This window comes from Diplotaxodon limnothrissa, linkage group LG2 (assembly GCF_057381915.1).
Source record: "Diplotaxodon limnothrissa isolate DT_005_m linkage group LG2, D_limnothrissa_male_GT1.1, whole genome shotgun sequence".
In the NCBI taxonomy this organism is placed as follows: domain Eukaryota; kingdom Metazoa; phylum Chordata; class Actinopteri; order Cichliformes; family Cichlidae; genus Diplotaxodon; species Diplotaxodon limnothrissa.
This window is the reverse complement of record NC_140597.1, coordinates 23,643,672-23,665,406: the sequence shown is the minus strand read 5'-3', so window position 1 is coordinate 23,665,406 and position 21,735 is coordinate 23,643,672. Positions and strand designations below refer to the sequence as shown.

The window sequence follows — 21,735 nt, the reverse complement described above, 5'->3', positions numbered from 1 at the left end:
TGCTGAAAATCACATTTCTGTCGCACACTTACTCGAGCTTGTGGTGCATGTTTGTCTTTTACCATCTTGCTTTGATGTCGTATTGATCCATCTGCTGGATTTTATCTTCTTTTCAAGCTAAAATGCTCCAAAAATATTGCAAACATCATTTCTCCTAATCTCACATCTAGCTGTGTATTTTTAGTTGCCGGGGGAGGGGGGGGCCTTGATGTCCACCCGGGTGGAGTGTGTTATGTGGTGTTATCCTTGTTGCCCTGAGACAACCACTCAAGACAATGATGTTTGCCAGTAACAACACAATCACACCAGTCTGCTTACCCCAGTTTCTTTTTCGACCGGCAAATTACATGGAGCAAAAGCCGCAGCCCTTTGAATGAATCACGTTTGGACAAAAATAACAAAACTGGCACCGATAACAAAACTGTTTTTCCTGCCTGGTGATTGTCATACACGTTTGGTAAATACCAACCTTTTTTAGATCTCGCCGACTTTTTTCTTTTTTCCCTGGAATTCCCCTCACCCTGTTATAATCACATGCTACACACTCAGATCAAGAGACACCCCTTATTTATTTTCACAGCTTTGTTAAACTTTTAATGTGCGCAGGCCCACTCCGCAGCCGCAGAGTGACTCACGGAGAGGCTGAGGGTGCATTTTTTTCACATGATTACCTTTAACCGCTTCCTGTTTGTCCCACAGTTGCTGCAGATTGTGACGGTGTCTGAGAAGCGCTGGAGAGCCCGGTCTCGTGGAGCAGGAGCGAACGGGTGGAGCGAAGAGGGGGAGGAGGAATTTGAGAGTGGCGACTGCGACGACGAGGACGAGTGCGCGGGGGTGTCTGGGCTGGGCCCGCCGCCACGACGCAAGCGATTACGCATCTTTGCAGGTTAGACGCACACGATATGGACTTTAATTTGTGTGGTTTTAAGTGATGCTGTATCCATGCTCACGAATCAAAATCAGCTTAACTTGTATTTATGAGCCAGGCTGTAAAAGGAAGAAGAAAAAGGTTGTTTAGTTGTTTATGTTTGTGCCCACTAACCAGATTAACAGATCTGGCCTCTTTTGCAGCGAGTCAGAGCAATCGCAGTCCAAAGCAGAGAGGTGGTTTACGTGACTGCTGTGCATGTTGACACCAACGTGACACTATGTGGCAGGAGACATGAGACTTCCGCAGGTAGCTGCCTCACCTCCACCTCGTGACCTGCCGTCAATCTTGTGAAAAACGTCAGATGCACGCTGTGAAAGACAAACAGAGAACAAAAAAAAGGCCACAAACAGTTGGAAGAAAAAAAACCAAACAGAAGAAGAGGGAGAAAACACCCAGGGAGCAGAAACAAGAGGGTTCGATACACTGATACAAAGCCAGCGCAGCTGAGCAAACACAGCAGTGGGAGTAGTCCTCCTGTCTGGGATGTTGTGGCAGAGATTTGGGTTTGCCGGGCAGGGAGCGAGAGCAGGAACCCAGGGTTCACACAGGAATCCTGCAGGGCCATCGCTTCCAGCGTGAGAGCCTGATGCCCTCTCTTAAACACTCCTGTCAGCCTCTCTGTGCAGCTCTGCTTCACTGCAGTATATTTCTAGATTAGGTATGTGTGCATCAGTGTGTGTTTGCAACCACCTGAAAGCCTGTTTGCACCGGCCTCTATGCAAGTCAGTAATGTTTGTAGACCTTGAGAAGTCGGTGCTTATTGGCAGATGCGCAGATAGCTGCTGATAGCCTGTGATGACCTAGCAAAATGCTGACCCCACACGGCCTCTCAGTCCATTCTGGTCAAATGGGGGACTGGAGTTCAAAGGTTAACCTGCAGAGCAGAGGGGCCTAATGGCCTGCTTGTCTGTGCTCTGCTGGTCTGAGATGGACGAGGCAGATCGGATTTCACAAAGCCTGGTAAGCGATCAGTGGTGTGACACACACGCATACCCACACAGGCCGTGGGGAAAGGTGACCGAAGCCACAACAACAAGGTGCAGACAGGCAGGGCTAAGCCACCAACGTAGTCAGCTGTCAGCCTGGTGACCAGAGCGAGGCTGTTACCAAACGGTAACGACGGATCTCTCCTCACCGACTCTCTGCGCAGATTCCATAACCTTCTGACAACACATACGCAGACCGACACGCTTCTCCTCCCGAGCCAATCAAACCTTCGCGCTACACATTCCCCAGAACATTCCAGTCCCGGAGCTATTCCAGGACAGGGACACCCCACCACCACCTGCCCCACCTCCATACCTCCTGAACCAAACTGGTTGCAAATTACACACCAAAGAATCTCTATGCCATGACCTGAGGTGGTGTTAAAAAAAGAAAACAGCATTAAATTTGCGAATCATTTAATGATGCAAATGTTGCATTAGCAGGGTTGTGGATACATTTTTATGATCACTGGATTTACAGGGAGATTTATTGAAATGTGGTTGGTAAATAGACTCATTCTTATAGCGCTTTTCTACTCTCCTGGAGTACTCAAAGCGCTGTATACAACACATTCACCCATGACACAAGCACTGTTATCTATACTTTCAGTGCTTTCTGTCATTCATACGCATTCATACTCCGATGGGTGCATCGGAGTTCAACTCAGAGTTAGTATCTTTGGCATGCAAACTGGGGGAGCCAGGGATCGAACCACCAACCTCCCAATCTGAGCAACAGCAACCAGGTTCTGGGCCTTAAGTAGGCTGTATCGTGACAGAGCCTCCACCGTGCTTTACCACAAAGTAAGATATTAAGTTCTGCCATAACTACCTAATGTTTTACTACAAGGACTGGATCCATCTCTCACATCCTGTGTCATATGTGTTCAGATACTTTTTATAGGCTGCAGACAGTTTTTAGGCCTGATACTACTTCTTTTATCCTCCACTTGTCCTGTTTCCTCAAACTTTTGAAGGACAAACTGCACAACACCATGAAGTTTTCAGCTAATAGCTCTTTAGAAATATAGTTTTATACTGTTATGTGTAGACATTAAGCTGGTTCATCTCTTGAGTTAAGCTCCTTTTTTATGCTTGACTGAATCCTAAGTCAGTGTAAAGTGTCTTAACAACCAAGCAAAACAAAACAAAACAAAAGTCATTCTTCTGAAAATGGTCAGGTACAAGTAACGGACTGAAGAAATGTTGAAAGACGACTTTAAAATGACTAGAAAGAGGCTCCTTGGAAGGAAAATATGAAGGAACGATGGAAGTCTTTGCACAGTACTGTACCTATGAATAGATGTGTGTTTGTGAACAGATGGAGTTGTCTCTAGCTTTGTTGTAGTCCAGTAAAATGTGATTCTATATGGCGTGTCTTTACCTTTATGATGAGGGCTCACCTGTGTTTCTGTGCTTTCATGCACACCTGGCCTCTGACTGTATGGCCTCTATGAGAAACAAAGGATGTGCCGCCATCTCTGCAAAAACCTGCTCACAGATTCCTCTCAAAGCCTCTCTTCATTGCCTGAGCCACACATATTTTTCTCCTGTTTCCACCTGGTGCTAAAAAACTTCACAAAAACATCTGCTAATACACACTCATTTACTGCATAAAGTCTTAAAATTTGAAGAAAAAATTTAATTGTGAAAAGCTGGCAGTGAGGGAATCATCTGTTTCCAGCTCAGTGTGGAAGCCCAGTGAAATACAGCAGATAACTCCCAGTAGGATCAAGGTAATATTTCATGGTCCAGTCAGTACACAGTGGGAAAACGAGTGATTAATCCAGAGAAGTGGCTAAGATAATCACACAATTTTAATTCCCTTTAATAAAAGGGTTGTTTTTTGTTTTTTTTTGTGGCGCTAAGTGGACTACTACTAAACAACCTGCGAAAATGGCTTTTTGATGCAGTTTGGAAACATTCGGTAGTCTGCAAGCAAACAGTGTGCTCTGCTTTGGCTCAGCAGCTCAGATCCCTGCCTCGTGTGTTTTCTTGCTGAGCTGGACGGGCTTTTGCTCGCTATGCTCATCAGCAGCCACGTGAATAGACCTCTTGTTATGTTCCTGAGCTCAGACATTCGCTCACTATAAGCGCCCCGAAGGAAAGCCGTTCCTTTGGGAGCTCTGGATCTTTTTTATCAGCGCCAGAGGTTAGCAAAATACAAAGTGGAAATATTCCTGTAATGTGAAACACGCGGCTTACGATGAGAGGCTGGGCTCGGCTCACCTTTCAGGTCTGCTACAAATTTTGCGGCTGGAACAAAGGAGTGAGTAAAAGAGCGAAGAAGGTGATGAGAGAATGTGGGGAACGAACACAAAGAGACAAAAACACCTTTGATAACTGTAAAGGCTGATACACTGGGAAACCTAAACATTCTTTATTCTGTATGTGGGTCAAATTAACAGCCTAACGTGCTGTCAGTGCTCCAGCATGGTATGTTAATTAACTGCAGCTGTGACCTCTGACCCTTCTGCACCTGATAGGTGAGTCACACGGTGCCTGTCTTCCACAACAGTGTTTGCACATGTCTTCATCACAGCGGACACAGTTTACATTAACAGCACCGGATGCATCCACCGTATAAGCAATTTCCTTCTTCTTCAAGCTTCGTGTAATTTCATAGAGCTGATCGTCAGCGCTACTGTACTCATGAAGAGTCATCAACATATGGTTGCCAGCCAGGGAGGCTCGGTGCCACAGGCCAGGATGAGAAAGAGACGGGCTCAGACGGTGCACATGTGAGAGGAAGCGTGCAGGTGCCTGCATGCCCACGTGGCAGGCAGAAAAAACACACTTCACTCCTTGGCCCGTGCATCGATCAGCATTAAGTTGTCTTTTTACACATTTCATTCAACGTTTTTCTTTCTAAAATTATTTTTTGAAAAAAAAAATTGTAAAAACATGTTGGGTAACAGGAGGTGAAAAACGATTAAAGAAAAACATTGAAATGAAGTCAAATACTGTGAGCTCTGTGTGGTGATTGGACAAACTATTAGATGCCGAGACTAGTTTGAATTTGAGTGCCAAATGTGCCAACAGTTATTACCCAGGTTATCAATACGATGCCAGATCTGAAGTGTTTACCTCTATAAGGAGTTCAGAACTAATTAAGTACGAAGAAAATGTGATAATATATCTGTCAGTGAACCACAAAGTTGCTGTTAAAGGAGGTGGTTACTGTAATGTTTTGGACATTTCATTATTAGCACTGTATTCTCTAAAAGTGATACTCGTAATCTCTCAACCTTGCAAATGGTTTGTTTCCTTTTTCAAATACCTGCAAAGGTATTTAGATAGATCACAGGTGGTCAATCCAGGCCTCGACGGCCAGTGTCCTGCAGGTTTTAGATGTGTCCTTAATCCAACACAGCTGATTTAAATGGCTAAATGACCTCCCCAACATGTCTTGAAGTTCTCCAGAGGCCTGGTAATGAACTAATCATTTGATTCAGGTGTGTTGACCCAGGGTGAGATCTAAAACCTGCAGGACGCCGGCCCTCGAGGCCTGGAGTTGCTCACCCCTGAGATAGATAAATGGGTCAGTTGGTGGTTACACTGTGGAGCTTTTGTCCGTATTAAAATACATAATGACATCAGAGTTCCTGCAAATTTGTTTGCGGCACATCAATGACGTGAATCTCCCATTCTCACACGACATGAGTACATGTCAAGAAACCAGTTTGAGGTGATTTCAGCTTTGTGACATGATGAGTAGCCTGGTGGAAGCAGTCATCAGCAGATGGGTGCACTGTGGTCATAAAGGGATGGACATGGTCAGCAACAATACTCAGGAAGGCTGTTGCGTTTCGTTGATACTCAGTCGGTACTAATGGTCCCAAAGTAGGACATTAAAGTAATCGCCACAGCTTCACACACAGCAGGATGGATCCATCTTTTCATGTTTACAACAAATTCTGCAGTGGCACCCAGTGCGGTCACGTTGTGCATTCAGAGGTGCTCTTCTGCACACCTTTGTTTTAATGAGCAGAGATTTGAGCTTCTGTTGCCTTCCTGTCATATCAAAGTAGTCTGGCCATTCTCCTCTGACCTCTTGCATCAACAAAGCATTTCACCCTGACAACTGCAGCTAGCTGGATGTTTTCTTTATTTACAACTGTTCTCTGAAACCCTAGAGATGGAGATAAAATCCCAGTAGATCAGTAGATTCTGAAATACTCAGAGCAGCTTCACCTGGCACCAACAACCATGGACTGTCCAAAGTGTCACTTTTCCTCCCCATTCTAATGCTCACTTTGAACTTCAGCAGGTTGTTTTGACCACGTATGTACCTAAAATATATGTATTTAAATAAATACATATAAATAAAATGCATAGATTAAAATGATGTGATCTGCAGGATTACTGCAAATCAAAATCTTCATTCAGAAAAGAGATTTGGACAGAGTGCCTGCTGCTTTCGTCCTTGTCTGACACAATGATGACTGTTTACCAGCCCAAATCTGTGTAGGCTTCACATGATAAATGATTTCAAAGTACTAACTGTTTGCCGGAGTGGGTATATAAAATTTCTGGAGAAGTCTTAAACTGATGACAGCGTGAAATCCTTGGGGTAGAGGAACTGTTGAAAGGCTGTGTAGTTGAGGGGGCTGATAATGTGCAACACACTGGAAATGTTCTGACCCAATGTTCTCCGTGTCCATCCCTCTTTGAGCTTATAAACAACCTCTGTAAATTCAGCCAATCCTCCTCCTTCCACACCCCTCACAAAAATAATGAAGCTTGCCACCATCTGTGTAAACAGGCTTGGCTAGTAAGAGTCATAGTTTCCCAGTCTTGTTCTTCTTGGGGCTGATTACAAGGCCTTGTGTGTCCCCAGTTCCTGAGCTGAATGAGGTGGCAGTAAGAGGGGAAGATGGAAATGGAGCAGAAAAAGAGGGGGGAGAGGAACAGGGGGATGATGTTGTCTTCTTATTGTCGTTGGGCTTCTGTCATGGTGTTATCTCAGATCAGTTCAGGGATAAAACACTCCAAATTAGCCAGAAGGCAGGAAGAAGAGTCCTGGTTTTAATTTATGTGGATACAAGGGCTCAGAGCTGGGTTCTCATCATGTACTTGAAGGGGGCCCACCAGCATTTGATTCATTTTGTAGGCCTTTTGCATTTCTCCGTGTTTGTGTGTGCCTCTTGGAAAAGCGTTTGTTTGCTCAAGAGCTTTATTTACATTCACAGGCACTTTCTGGACGCACTAAATTGATTCCAGGCCTGTTCCTGGGTCGTGTCCATCAGCTCAGCCACAGTCCACAAACACTCTGCACACAGCGGGACCATTCTCGAGGTCCGCAGCTCTGCTGCTCGCCGCCACAGTGACACACAGAAGCCATTTTGTGGGGAATGTCTTAAAAGCTCGGCTGAGAGTTTGGGAGGTTTGCAATTCACACGTTAACCCTCTAATCTCACCTGCGTTTTTTAAATTTTCCCTCCATCCATTCCCCTCCCTCTGGCCTGCTCTCACTCTCTCCTTCCAGGCTGTTCGTGAAAGTAACTCGACGACACAGTGAACAGTCCTGCTGTCACTACACTCGGAGCTGCTGCAGGAAACCGCAGGCTAACCACTAAAAAGGGCTCAGACAGATAGTGAAACTGCGCTGCAGGAGCTCTCTGTGTGTGCAGTCAGACCAGCCAAGTTGTCACTCCTGGCTGTATTTGTAGTCTGGCTTTTTTCTATGACAGGAATGTGGGGACAATTCGGCTGGTTAGTCAGTGAGGACATCTAAACAACAAACATATCAGAATCTACCAGCACCATTTCCATTACTGATTGCCGGACCCAGGAAAAGAATGTAAACATGTTTTTGTCGGCTTCCTTTATTATAAGAAGATAAAGACAGAATCCAAAAAATGTGCTTGTTGGAGGCAGCTTGACCAGGACGAGGCCCAGGATGCCCCTTGGGTCAAATGCTGACCCATCAGCTACCCACTAACTTGATTCTCTCTCTCGTGTCTCTGTCGTTCTATGCCAGTCTCTCGCTTGTTCCAATAAGAACTGCCATTGTCCAGTCTTTTCAGAAGCAGTCTCAAACGGTGCACCCTGCCAACCTCTGACCCCGCCTCAGGACTGACCTCTTAGAGGGTTCACAGCCCTTCTCTGTACACAGAAGCGCTCCCCCCCCCCTGCCCTGAATGAGCTCTTCGCCCTGAGTACAGAATCAACTCTTTGTATTCAAAGGAGCTTGCAAAGAAAAGCGTCTGGACTTCTTTAAGTTGCTTGAAGACGTTTCACCTCTCATCCGAGAAGCTTCTTCAGTTCTAAGGTCAAATGGTGGAAAGTCTCGGATGAGAGGTGAAACGTCTTCAAGCAACTTAAAGAAGTCCAGACGCTTTTCTTTGCAAGCTCCTTTGACTACGATGACCTGGATGACTGAGAACCTTCACAGACAACTCTTTGTATGTTTGATTTGTTATGGTTTTTACCTCTCTCGCTAGTGCGCACACTTTCCGCCCTCGCAGCGTCAGCACTGCAAGGAATTCTCGGTTAAAATTTACGTCCCTGCTCAAAGCTTTTATTTCTATTCAAGCTAGGTCTTTTACTCCTTTCTGTGATCATATTAGCTGCTTCGGGAGGCGGAGACTATAAATACACTGGAGTAAATTTAATTTGGATGGTGCAGGGGAGAGGGTAATGGGTGCAGCATGCTGGTCATTCCCTCGGTGACAGCACCGCCCTTCGTTGACCATGTTAATTAATAACTGTTGACTTGCATTTGTTCCACAAGCCGCAGTTGAGAGAGTGCCTGTGATGGGTCGGTTTTCCCCGGTCAACAGGAGGGTGTATTCCTCTCCCATCGGAGCAACGGGGAACTTTTGCAGATTCACTCAAGCAACGTCTTCTCGCATTTTTTAATCAATTGTGCACCTTTGTTTTTCAAAAGCAATTAAAACGCCATCATCTGTGTTTTCATGTCCCCGGCCCTCTTTGGCATCGTGTCTCTCTGTCTTGCTCTCTTGCCCTTTGTGTGGGAGGGTCCCTCTGTCTAGAATAACAGAGTTGTGGAAGTTGGGAGGCCGGAGTAGCTCAGAGAGCAGCGCCGTTGCAAAGGCCAGCGCCAGGGCCGCCTCTGGGCGTCCCGTTTTTCTTGGCCCGACATTCCCAGCCTCTCCGAGCGCCCCTGTGGTCGGCCTGTGGGTGTGGAGGCAGACGGTCACATTCCCAGCCCATCGACAGAGGCATCCCGGACCGCTCCCTCATTTCACTCCCGGCTCTCAGTCAAGCAGTGTCCCAGGACTCAGCGCCCTGGCCAAGTGTCGGAGTTTGAGAATGTGACCAAGGAGCCGATAATCACAGTGCACTGTCTTATCAGTTAATCTCTTCCAGATAAGCCAAACGAATGAGCAGCTCCTATTATGTTTTTATAGAACCCATGTCTTTGCAGCTGTAAGGGCGGCTACTGAAAGAAGACTACACACACACACACACACACACATACATATATACATGCTGGCCATTCAATTTCTAAATTTGCTGAGTTTAATATCCAAGCGAGTAGTTTGCTCTGCTGCAATGGGACAAGGGATAAAATATTTGCTTTATCTTGGAAACCAAAATATCACTTAATCTGTTGAATCTTCAAAACCCAGATCAAATTTGAGCAGCTTAGATGTGTTATGCGCACACATCGTCTGCCAATGTAGCAGCAATCTAAACCATCTCCTCCATTTCATAAGAAGCACCTGTGTTTGGAGACTTAACATTCCACATACTTATCTGACCAAAAAAGGCCTTTGTGCATAGCACACATGTACTGAATAAACTGTACTGCACCATGAAGGCACACACTCTCACCGGAGGGGTTACAGTAACGCTTCAGCCACTGGTGTGGACCCACTCCGTTAAGATGAGTTAAATTAAGAAAACGTTTTTTACCGACAGCATTTCGTGTGATTTATTTATTTTTTCTCCAACCTGTACTCTTCACCTGTGCTGGGAAATGCGTCTCTCTCTGCTCGCCGTTGCAATTTTTCTACATAGTTTGCTTGTTGTGACAACTGCAAAGCGTAAAGGACGAGCCTCGGGCACCGAGCGCTGCTGAAAACAACGCTCCAGACTCCCCTCCCTCTCTGTCTTCCCCCTGTCCTCCTTTTGCACAGACAGAGACAACAGACACACTTAATGCACATGCACGCACACACACACACTGCAGCCACCGTTTGACCTGTGAGGAGAATCCAAACAAACATCCGCTCCCACGCTAAAATACTGCAGCGCCTGGATATATTGGTCTGTCCTCCCAGGGACCGGTCACTAAAGAAAACATAAAGCTAAACCCTGAATGCGACCTCGTTTGTTAACTTGCATGTGACTACCGTGCTTGCTTCGCAGCCCAGAGCCTTTACCGTTACCAATCAATGGTTGGACTGTTGACCTCTCCCCTGGGTCGTAACTCAAGCTCATAAGGCCACGATAAAGGTAGCAGGGGTACGCTAGCAAGGTGGCGTCTTTTTGCAGAGGCTCTGAATGGATGAGCAGGAGGGGGGCTGTGTTCTGCCGAAAGCCACCAGGGCCCACATTGGTCACATTAATCACAGTCTGGACTGTGGCTCTATTTATATCCAGGAGTTATTCATCTATTTGCCTAATTGTCCCTGTCTGTCCGCTGTCCAGGTTCCTCCTCAAAAGGGGGAAAAGAATCTGGATTACTTGTGTCTGTGTTCTCCTCTCAGTCACTTTCACTTACTTGCTGCACACAGGCACAGGTGTTCATCACTAATTATACCAGGATATTATTAGTCCCAGCCCTGCGCAGGAGTGTAAGGGATCTAAGTTTGCATAGTGTTCAGTCCCCGTTGGGTTGTTTTTAAATCCTGCAGAACAAGGCCCCTCTGTGGTGCTGCTCATGTCAAAGTGTTTAAACTAGCAAGAAAAGGCCCTCTCTCTCCCCTCCCTCCCTGGCTTTAGGGATTTTTTTCAGAGCCTGAGATTTTTCCCTTTTTTTCACTCGCATTATTGCCGCTGTAAAGCAACACCAACACAATGCTCTCCCACTTTGTCTCCAGCTTTTTCACAACCACACATAGGGACGGGCGTGCGCACACACCCCACTCAATCATCCCCGCACAACTCCACAAATGCAAACGCGCATGCAAACGGCCCCCCCACCACCCCCGCCCGAGACCCCGCCCGAGACCCTGCCCTCCCTCTTACCCACAGTGTATATAAAAGCTGTATCAAATTGCACCTTGAGCTTAATTGGCTCGGCAGTACAGTGCGCCGCTGTCGACAGTGACAAATCGTTCTTTCAGAGCCCCAGAGAATGCCTGCCCACTGCCATGTCAGAGGACACAGGAGGAGGAAAAAAAGTCAATTGTCCCCTGGCCGCCATTCAAATGATGTCGTAACGGCAAAGAAATTTGTAGGAGATGCATTTCGAAGCTCTGGAGTGCATTTACAGTGCTGTGCAAAAATCTTGAGCCACTCATTTCTTTGCATTTTGCTAGAACAATAGGAAGTGTGCAAACATACATGGAAGTAGACTATATGTAAAGCGCCAACAGAGTTTATTCAATTCTAATGAGCTTGAAAGTTTATTCTTCAACACAGCCAGGACTCTCTTAGTCAGGGTTTCTTCTCATTTCCTTCAGGACACAAAGTGCGTAATGTCAAGATATGCCAAGGTGTCAGCTAATAGCTCTTTGGGAATCACCTTGTTGATGTAAAAAAAAAAAAAAGATTTTGCCACAGGCTGCTAATAACGAAGTGGCTAAAGGTGCAGTTTGAAACGGGTTATTTGTAAGTTGTCTGCTGAGTTAGGAGTCGTTTTTATGCTTGAACTGGAGTGTATTTCTCTGTTCAAGATGGTGCCTGAGTGTGTAGGAGCCTGAGGCGCTACACAGTTAGGCGGTTTGTTGTGTTTTTACTCAAGTAAAGCAGGGCGAAGCTTTCATCAGATTCCTGACTGCTCCCTGTGATCACACAGCGGCTCAGATCAGCCACTTCCTCCTGCTGGATCGCTGCCGTGAGGGGGAACAGTACACAGATCAGATGAGACAGCTAATTCAATTAGGAGCAATGTGTTATTTTTAGGAGCTCAGATGTGACCGTGCGGTATGAGTGTGTGTCAGGATGAGAATGTATGCACAACCATCAGGAGTGTGTGGGAGGAAGCTATGTCAGAAGTCCACCTGCGCACATGTGTGTGTGTTTGTGTCTGGTTTAACAGAGGGCGGCTCAACTCATAGCTCGCATTCCTAACTGTACTGCTGCTTTATTACTGATATCCTCCTGGCCTCCCTAATAGCTCACCCTTTATATTTCAGCCTTTCTCACAGCTTTTTGCCAGACAAAGTAGCACAGAATATTTCACACAAAGGGAGGGTGATCTGCTCGGTGTCAGGGGGGAAACAGATGTGGATGCAGTGCAGCAAGAGAGCAGTAAGCAACATCAGAGCAGCAGGTAGCCAAGGAGTCACTGCAGCACGCAAAACAGATGGAGAAAAATAGGAAAAGAGATTATCTTTCTCTGACTCACATCCACAAAATAGTGACACTAAGCCCCAAGCAGCCCCATTGGAGCAAATGAGTTACCTGCGTTGCCTCAGGGCATCATTACAGTATCTGCAGAGGGAGAGATGAAAGTGAAAAATAACAGTATGCCTTAAATGGAAGCTTTCACCAGAGGCAAACAGTGCATAAACCTCGCACAACTCTAATTTTCTCCATATTATCCCTGGTGCGCTCGCAGTGCATGTGCGATACAATAAACCCTGAGCGTTAGCTGATTCTGATGGACTCCAAGGTCCAAGCCACATCAGATGTGTTTTAGAAGCCGGATCCATCAGTTAATGAACACTGATCCCCGCTGGCTCAGATGGCTTTTTCACTTGACTGCCCACTGGTGCGTTATCTGTTCTTTTTTTAACTTTTTTTTTTTCAAACATTTATGCTTGGTTGCAGACCTGTAAAAATTATGAAAATTAATAGCATACTTTCTATCACTTCCTCACCCTAATCACTTATTTAACAGCAATAACAGCACAGTAACTTATTGTTGCTCAAGTGTGTAAGCAGGTATTTCCTAGGCTAAACCGCTAACAGATGTGTTTCTGCCCCAGTAAACATATAAATACAGGTTAGCTTAGCAATGACAAATACAGCGGCAACAATCCTGTGATGGCACCCTGGTACTGAGAAAACAGCAGGGACAAAAAGTCTTTTTTCAAGGTCAAAACGAACCTAGATATTCTTTTTTTATATTATTTTATTTTTAATCTCACATGAGAAATAATGAAATAAATAAAAAGATTCCAGTTTATCTCCACAAATGTTTTTCTCCTAAATATGCCAACTCTCTCCTTTATATATGTGTGTGTATATACGTATATATATATAATATGTGTGTGTGTGTGTATGAATTCTCATAGCAACAACATAGCAACCATACTTCCTGTGCTCTCATCAGCACTACGTTCATATACAGTGCTGAGCACAAAACTGCTACTTGGCAATGACAGTGCATCTTCAAGGGAAAAAATGCACAGTCTGCATGAAAGAGTTAATGCAGCAATAAGAAAAGGTGACAACTTTCCACCTTTTTCTGCTTACTGGAAACAAAAGTTTGCATTTCCAGAACAAAAAGCTGAATGAAAAACAAAGCAGCACTCAATAACGGGAGAGATTACATTTCAATATACCTTTGTAAAAAAACAAAACAACCAAAAGGGCATATCAGATGGTTAAAATGGTAACTGATACACAATAATAACATTTCACGATCTGTAAAAAAAAAAAAAAAAAAAAAAAAAAAGGGGGGGGGGGGGAGCAGACCATTTGACAGAAGATTAACATAATCATAGAAGAAGAATGATGAGAGGAAAACATTACAGCTCATTTGGTTGCCACATGATACTGATGAGACAATCTAATTACAGGTTGTATTCTGTGTCTTCATCTGTGTGATTTCTCTCTGACAGTACTGAATATTGACTGTCTGAATACAGCAATTGTTTGTTCTGTGTGGCAGAGAATTTTGGGATATATTAAATTTAGTAAACATGTAAAAGTTAAACCATTTTATGAGATTTTTGAGATGCATTTTATACTCACATGACTGTCATATGTGCTTCTGATGATGGCTCATTTTGCTTTTTTGGGTAGGAATATTTAAGCTATATATAACTTTTTTTCTCATGTAAAGCACTCAGTCATTTTTACATGTAGTAAGTAGAAATATGCAACTTCCTTGAAGATAATAAGTAATTACCTTTGGAAGAAAGGGGAGAAAAAAACATCACTGTAGATTTATTTGATGAAAAGTATGTTTTTATTCTTTTGGCTAGAATTAGTAACACTGGTGCTGACTTCAACTGGGGATAGTTGGTCAGCAGAAGGAACGATCTGAGGATTGTGTCCATCCCATTGGCACGCCTCCCATAGAGAAAGCACAGACGGATGACCAGCCCGTTTTCACTCCCGAGGCGTAATATACTGACGATTTCTCAAGTCCTGAGGCGGAAGGTCTCCACTTTGGTGGCTGCAGGATTTCGTCTCTGCATTTTGCAGATGTGGTTCTGTTGGCTTCATTAGTGGATAATCTCAACCTTGCACTTGTACAGTTTGCTGCCAAGTGTGAAGCAGCAGAAACAGCTGAATTAGCAACTCAAACTCTATGCCGCAGATATTTTGGTCCATCTTGACATGGTAGCCTCACACAATTGCTGCAGAATTTTTTAAGCTGCACATCCATGATGCAAATCTCCCATTCCACCACATCCAAAAGATGCTCTATTGGACTGAGATCTAGTGACTGTGAAGGCCATTTGGATACAGTGAGCTAACTGTCATGTTCAACAGACCGGTTTGAGATTACTTGATTTTTATGATGTGCATTATCCTGCTGGAAGAATCCAACAGAAAATACTGAACCTAACTGAGTACTGATACTGACATAAACAGTTGATACACGGCAGGATGGATCCATGTGTTCATGTCCTTTACACCAAATTCTGACCCTACCATCCAAATATCACAGCATTAATCGAGATTCATCAGACCGACAACATTTTTCCAACCTTTCATCGTTTGGTTTTTGTGAATCTGTGTAAATTGTAGCCTCGTTTTCCTGTCAGGAAATGACAGGAAAGTGAGACCAGTGTGGTCTTCTGCTTGAAGTGTTGTGATGTGTTCTGTGTTCAGAGATGCCCTTCTGCATACCTTGGTTGTAACAAGTGGATATTTGAGTTACTGTTGACTTCCTATCAGCCTGAAGCAGTCTGCTCATTCTCCTCTGACACCCAGAACACCCAGAGAGCTGCTGCTCACTGGGTGTTATCTCCTTTTTACTGTTTACAGTAAACCCTAGAGATGGTTGTGAGGGAAAATACCAGTATATATGAAGAACAACAATATGAAGGGTTGTTGCCGTAGTCTTGTTTTAACTAAAATGTCAGTTAAATTGTGACAGATGATTCACATTAAGTTTTCGACATGACCTTAGGCGGCTTTTGTGGTTTTTCACTTTAATTTTTTGTTTTTCAGCATCTCACCACATTTCAGCACTTGCTATCAGCAAAATTTATGTCTGTATGATTCAGCACGTGTTTACAACAATAACATGCAACATCTGGTTATATGAGCAGCTTGGGTTTCTCCCAATGTAACATTGTTTTTACAGCTGTGTCAGACATCATGCAGAAAGATGACAGACATGTGTTTTTCAGCTTTTGTGGCAGCCTTTATTTCTAATTGCCTCTTCTTTTTCCTGCTTCGCTCATATTTTTCATTCTTTCACCTTCCTTCATTATCTTCTGTCCATCTCCTCCGTCTCTGACTCCGTCTGTCTCCCTCCTTAGACCTTTCTGATAACCTGGCAATGGATGACTTCACCTTCCAGGAGCAGCTGTTAACCCCTCGTTTGGCTACAGCTGGGATGGGAGGCGTCTCCTCACTCGCGGCTCCACTGTGGAGGAGCTACCTAGTTCCAATCCTCTCCTTGATGCTCAGTCTGTTCCCGGTCTATCCCCACTGACCCATGCATTCCTATCACCTCTTCCCTCTAGGATTCAGTACAAAATGTGTGGAATGTGACAAACCTTTTTTTGGAATTCTTGTTCCTGATATAAAGTTTAGTGGCTCAGCAGAGGACGCATGAACAACAGAAAATGCTACATTTCTCTTTATCTGTCTGAACAAGAACCTGTTCAACCTGTGTTCTTAACAAACCTATTAAAGCACATTAGACGCCATTGTGTAAATAAGAAAGTTGCCCACTGGTCCGCTGCCACAATGGTTATTTCAACTTTTGCGTCCTGTTGCCTAACCTCTGTTCTCACACTCACTTCTTATGTAATGTAACAAAGTGATGGAGAGACTCATTTTTAGACATATAAAGGACCTAGCACACAACGGGCCTTTTAAAAAAATAAATAAATAAATGCTCCCGCTCAGTCTGTACTGAGTCACAGCCCAGCAGGTACAAACTGGAAGAAGACGAAATCAGCTGCTGTCATTTTCCTTCGTGGCAGAGCATGACCTCCTGCCAGGGCTGGACTTTATCTGGTCAATTTTAGTGAGCTCCTTCCCCCTGAATGATGCAATGAATCACTTATTTAAACATGCACTGTTCCTTAAAATGCTCTGCTACTACTCACCCTTCTCTCTGATTGTTTATGTCGTAGTGATAGCTAAATTATTACCGACTGCTTCCTTCACACGCCCACCATCACTGTTTGCTCTGTTTTGTAAAGCTGGTGCACTTTTTTTTAGAAACAGTAACAGCCCTATAATTAAAAAAAAAGGATCCAAGGGCTATCATTCGAATATAAGTCTCCAAAGTCAGCCTGATAACTGTACAGGTGTATGTTTCTCTGTGTTGGTGACATGTTTACATTAACGTGTTTATTTACAATACTGGCATTTTGGTTTTTTCTGGACTAATTATTGGCCGGATTGTGAAGCCTTGCTGCAGTTTCTAGCTTACTCTTTAGCACTGTGCATAAAGCGATCATTAATGTGAAATATAAATATGTATAAAAACGTGTACATTAATTTTGTTATGTTGCACTGGTCTCATACATTTCCAAGGATGGCCTCTGTATTTAATCTTTTTTTCTGTGCTTTTTGGGTTAAAAGCAAAAGTGAGATTCTTATTGTTTCATTTGTTTGGTTTTTTAACATGGTGCTGCTGCTACCACACAGCTGACTCCACAGCTGCAAGTGCTGAGTCTGCCCATGGCCCACTGTTTGACTTGTCATGTCAGGAAAAGCACAGGTGTACAGCTAAGTCATATCAGCGATCGAGCATGCCGACTACCAGGGTCCTGGCAGTGGAATGCCTAAACAAAGTGCAGGCCTAAATTATTTGACTAGCGCCACCTGATTTTTGTCTCCTATGGCCAGTTACAAGACCCCTGGCCAGTGTCCCACCTAGGAGTCATAAGAAATAATGATGTGTTTGTTTTTCTCTCAATTGAATGTTGATGGGGAAAATACATTGTAAAATAAACTCAATCTGTTTTGATGTTTTGTGCCTGTGGCAATGTGTTTTTAAGCTAAGATATTAGCATCACAATTAGCATTAGCGTATTCAGCTAAGCATTTAGCAATGAAGCAAGAAATGAAGTTTAAGACACGAAGGGGGTGGAAATATGCTTAGCTGCTAACACTAAGCATATTTCAGTGGTATGAGTGTAACAGGAAAAGTACTACACACTCGTTTAGTATAAAAAGTGCTGAATGAATGTGTGGGCACTTTAAGTGCTTTGAACAATGGATAGAGCTACTACAAGGATAAGAAGTAGAGCTAGCAAAAATGCTGACTGTGTAAGCTAGCAGACTTTTTAGTGTCACAGCTCTATCATTAAGACCCAAGAATCTGATGGATTTGCTATTCCATCCGTCTGCACAGTCACAATATGCTAACCTCCAGTTCTACTCTAGCTTCTATGAATGTGTGTGAATGTTAGATAGGTAAAGAATGCAGCAAGATGTAAAAAGTGCTTGGTGTGGTCAGGTAGAGTAGAAAAGCACTATATAAGAACCACTTGCTGTGTGGACAAGCATGGATGAACTTGATGGATGTTAGTTTGCTACTGTTAATAAACTCAAATAACATTAAAAAGTGTCTTTCTGCTCCAGGCGAGCACTCCCATGACTTCTTTGTTGACTGAACATTATGTTGGCAGGTCAAAAGTCATTCACTTGTGATTAGTTGAGGCAAAAGAAAACACCCCCTTCCAGGAATAAACTGATTGACATGGATGTAGTGTCAGGCTGAATGAATTAAGTAAAATTAAGTTGCAGATTAACTTGGTTGTCAGGCTTGTTTTACGTGAGAGTAATGGCAGAATGAGCAAATGTTTGGACTAAAAGCTACCAACAGCTCAATGCTAAGTTGTTGGAGGAAAGTGGAAAAACAACCCCAAAAACATGAAGTGAAAGATTCCAACTCACAGATTTGGCTTTTTGGGTATGGAATAATCCTTAAAATGCCATGAAAAACAAGGATTAAATGGATGGCACGCTGCTGCGATTACAAATTGCACACACAATGTTCCAGGCATATATATTACTTTCTGTGCTTTTCGCTACTGATCCACTTCAAAGCGAGTCATGAATCATGAAATTTATGTGTTTCTGGACTGCACTCGTTGCTCTGAGTCCTAAAGCAGCACGTGGATTATGTGTTTTTTCTTTGGATCTGTATTTTTTCACTCCCAGCAGATTATGAACTACTGTCCTCGCTGTCCCTCTCTGTGGGGCTTCTCTCTATTGACCCAGTCTGTTAACCTCCTGAGCTTAACTTAACCAGGTAGCTATACTCATCCACAACCCAGTGTAACAGAGTCATAAATAACATTGTTATAATTACACAAAATATGTTCTAAACCCCCAAACTTCTCCTTTTATACCTGACTTTTAGGACCTCCAAGCCTGTAGTTGTGTTCATTATCAGTTAGAGCCCCTCCTCATTCTTTTCTTCTTCTTTGGTGCAATACTATAAATACAGTGTACCCCTTTTGCCTCTCCCCTTTTTCTACAATTCCCCTGTGGGAGAGGTGGGTGTCATTTCTTTCCAGCACCTTAAAGCACACATAATTCATATTTAACCACCCTGATGTTTATGATTGCGATTTTAATTCAGTTATTGTCATTATTGAGCCTGTTTTTGTAAGATGTTATAAGTGTGTAGTATGTGTGTGTCATAAATGTGTTTTAGGCGCCATAAATGATAGCATGAATATGTATTCCTTGCTAGCTTGGGAGCTGTGGTGGGTTGAGCTAATCCTCTTCCCCACTGTCTGTATTTGGTCGTAGGAGCTGGAGTGGGCAAATTATTTACTTGGAGGTCTTTCTTTCTTTTACCTTTTTTATCAGGTATGTCAGATTTCATGTTGTTTTTGTTTTATCTTATGTCAAATATGTTACGTGTAAATGCATATTTTATGTTTAATGTAAAAATAAATGCCACGCCCTTTTTCTACAATTCCCCTGTGGGAGAGGAGCTGGAGTGGGCAAATTATTTACTTGGAGGTCTTTCTTTCTTTTACCTTTTTTATCAGACACAACGCAGAATCACACCGGTTACACCAGCAGTGAACCAGGGTTCATTAGTCCCAAGTGTTTGTGTTTCGTCTCCATTATTAAAGCCTGTCTTCTTCCCTAACAAGGCCAATCACTCACAGCTCCGCAGATAACACGCCTGTCACAGCAAACGCACTTCAAAATCCCATTTCTGTGTCCCCGATTCTCTGCTGTAACTTTTCACACCCACACACCCTCTGCTCGGCAGTGCTAGATAAAAACGCCATTATTATCCAGCTGTGCCTTTCTCTCCTGAGCTGCAGCTTTTAAGATGTAAACGGGAGGCTGATTATAAGGAGATGAGCAAACGCCGGCTGCAGAGAGAGCAGCAGCTAGCCCGGGATGGAGGGGGAGGGGGGGGGAGTATACTCTGAATGCTAATGTGAGGCTGGAGAATGGGCATACAGGCCCATTGAGATGCAGAGTCCATGTGTTTTCTTAGGGTAATATTGGGGCAATGTTGGAACAGCCTGCATTATGAGAGTGAAAGGTCAATGTGATGTTAGTCAGCAGGAACAGTGAGAATTGCTGACTATTAGGAATTGTTGCATTTTCTGCCTGAGTGATTGACTCCCCTATGAATATGTATTTCAGCCCTTTTTTCATGGCCACACAAAGATGTTCGGGCTTGTGTACCTTCACGAGCCAGAGGGGTCATTAAACACTGCATATAAATTAAAATAACAATGTAATTCAGGTGCTCAAAAGTGCACGGCCACATCCCCGCCCACCCCCCAAAGTCCAGTCCAATTTTTACCAAGCTGGATGTTGAAATTCCTTCGCTGCAGAGAAAGGCCCGAGACATGTCATGTTGCTCAAAGCTCATTCACGTCTAATTACCATGGCACTGGACCATTTTCTTACCTTTTGTTGGCCCGCTGAGAGGAGCGCTGGGCCCACGCTCTCCCATGCACACACAGCTCCAGCATCCTCCTCCTTCTCCTGCTCCTCAGCAGCCCCTGGCTTCCCCTGCAGCAGCCGCAGTCACACAGAATGAGTGGAGCCGCCTGAGGAATGTGGACACAAAAGGAGGAATGTCATTTTGCTGATCGCTAACCCCCCCGCACCCTCCCCAAACCAACGGACATGTGCACAAGTCCGGGCATTTTTAAATGCAGGGGGTACAAAAATCTTGTCAATGCTACTTTTGGCATAAAAAAGACTGTAGTGCACCTCATCCTTGCTGAAAATGAGCAAATAGTGCAGCTTCTGATTGTGAATTGAATTATTTTTCTCCTTTTTTGACGGTTCTGGTGTTTTAAGAGGTTGACACTTTGAATTTTTCACATGCTTAATCTTTTCAGTGCTAAATAAACTCAGATTGTTTTTTTCTTTCCTCTTTTCTTGCCGGCGTTGCGAGATGGACAAAGGTCAGAGGCAAAGAACAGCATGACAACACCAGCAGACAGACGCCAACAAAGTGCAGCTTAAAAAACTAAAACATGACAGGAGGACGCATCATTTCAAGCATGTCCAGCAGCTTTTTGTCTAAACAAAAAAAGCATTCTTCCTCATTTCATCTCAGTGAGCATCTGCTTTTCACTGATTTATACATCTCCCATTAGATGTGAGTGCAATCTCAGTCCACCTCTACAGCCTGCTACCATGCTTCCAGCAAGCTGCTTACTGTTGTTTACAGCACTATATGACAGGCAGCTGGATGTGCGAAGCACAGCTGCCCCATTGCTAACACAGGACAGCCTGATCGTGTTTGTGTAAGGAGCGGGCCCTGTCATTTTTTTTGACTCCTTGTTACAGAAACACTGGCCACGGTTTCACCCACCCATTTTAAACAAACTCTAATGTACTGGACTCAAATAAAAGCATCTGGGTGAAGACTTAAAAGACTTCACACTGGTCTCTGTTTCCCCACCTTGGATAAGATGTGGTTACAAAATGTCCTGGTTATCATTCAAGTCCTTGGGGTGGCCTAGAAACAGAGATAAAAATGGTTTATTGTCACTAATATCTGTTAAGACTGTGTGTGTAAGCCTGTTTGACTCCAAGGACTTTTATCTACTCTTATCTCAACACTAACAGCAAAAAAGAAAAAAAACTGATAAGAAATCCCTGCTCAAAGCAGAGGTCAGACTTGGATCTTCTGTGAAAGAGATCTGTGATTTTGAGCACTTTTGCATATCTAAATGAGTCTTTTCTTTATGTCATGTGGGCCAGTAATAGGTCATACCCACATGTTATGCCACCGTGTAGCTCCACCCTCAGCTCCAGTCCTGATTTTCAAGCGCGGCTTCCTCCAGTCTAAACATTAAAGTGGGAGAGAGC

The 21,735-nt window shown here is 43.9% G+C and overlaps 1 protein-coding gene across 1 annotated transcript in view; it reads left to right on the top strand.

Annotated features, from left to right (window-relative positions):
* Nucleotides 1-15,898, top strand: part of gpc3 (glypican 3) — a 130,430-nt gene extending 114,532 nt beyond the window's left edge. The window contains exons 7-8 of the mRNA XM_085368512.1: nt 700-886; nt 15,723-15,898. Of these exons, the coding sequence (XP_085224638.1) occupies nt 700-886; nt 15,723-15,898 (363 nt within the window). The remainder of the gene's footprint in view (nt 1-699; nt 887-15,722) is intronic.
* The last annotated feature ends 5,837 nt before the right edge of the window (nt 15,899-21,735 follow it).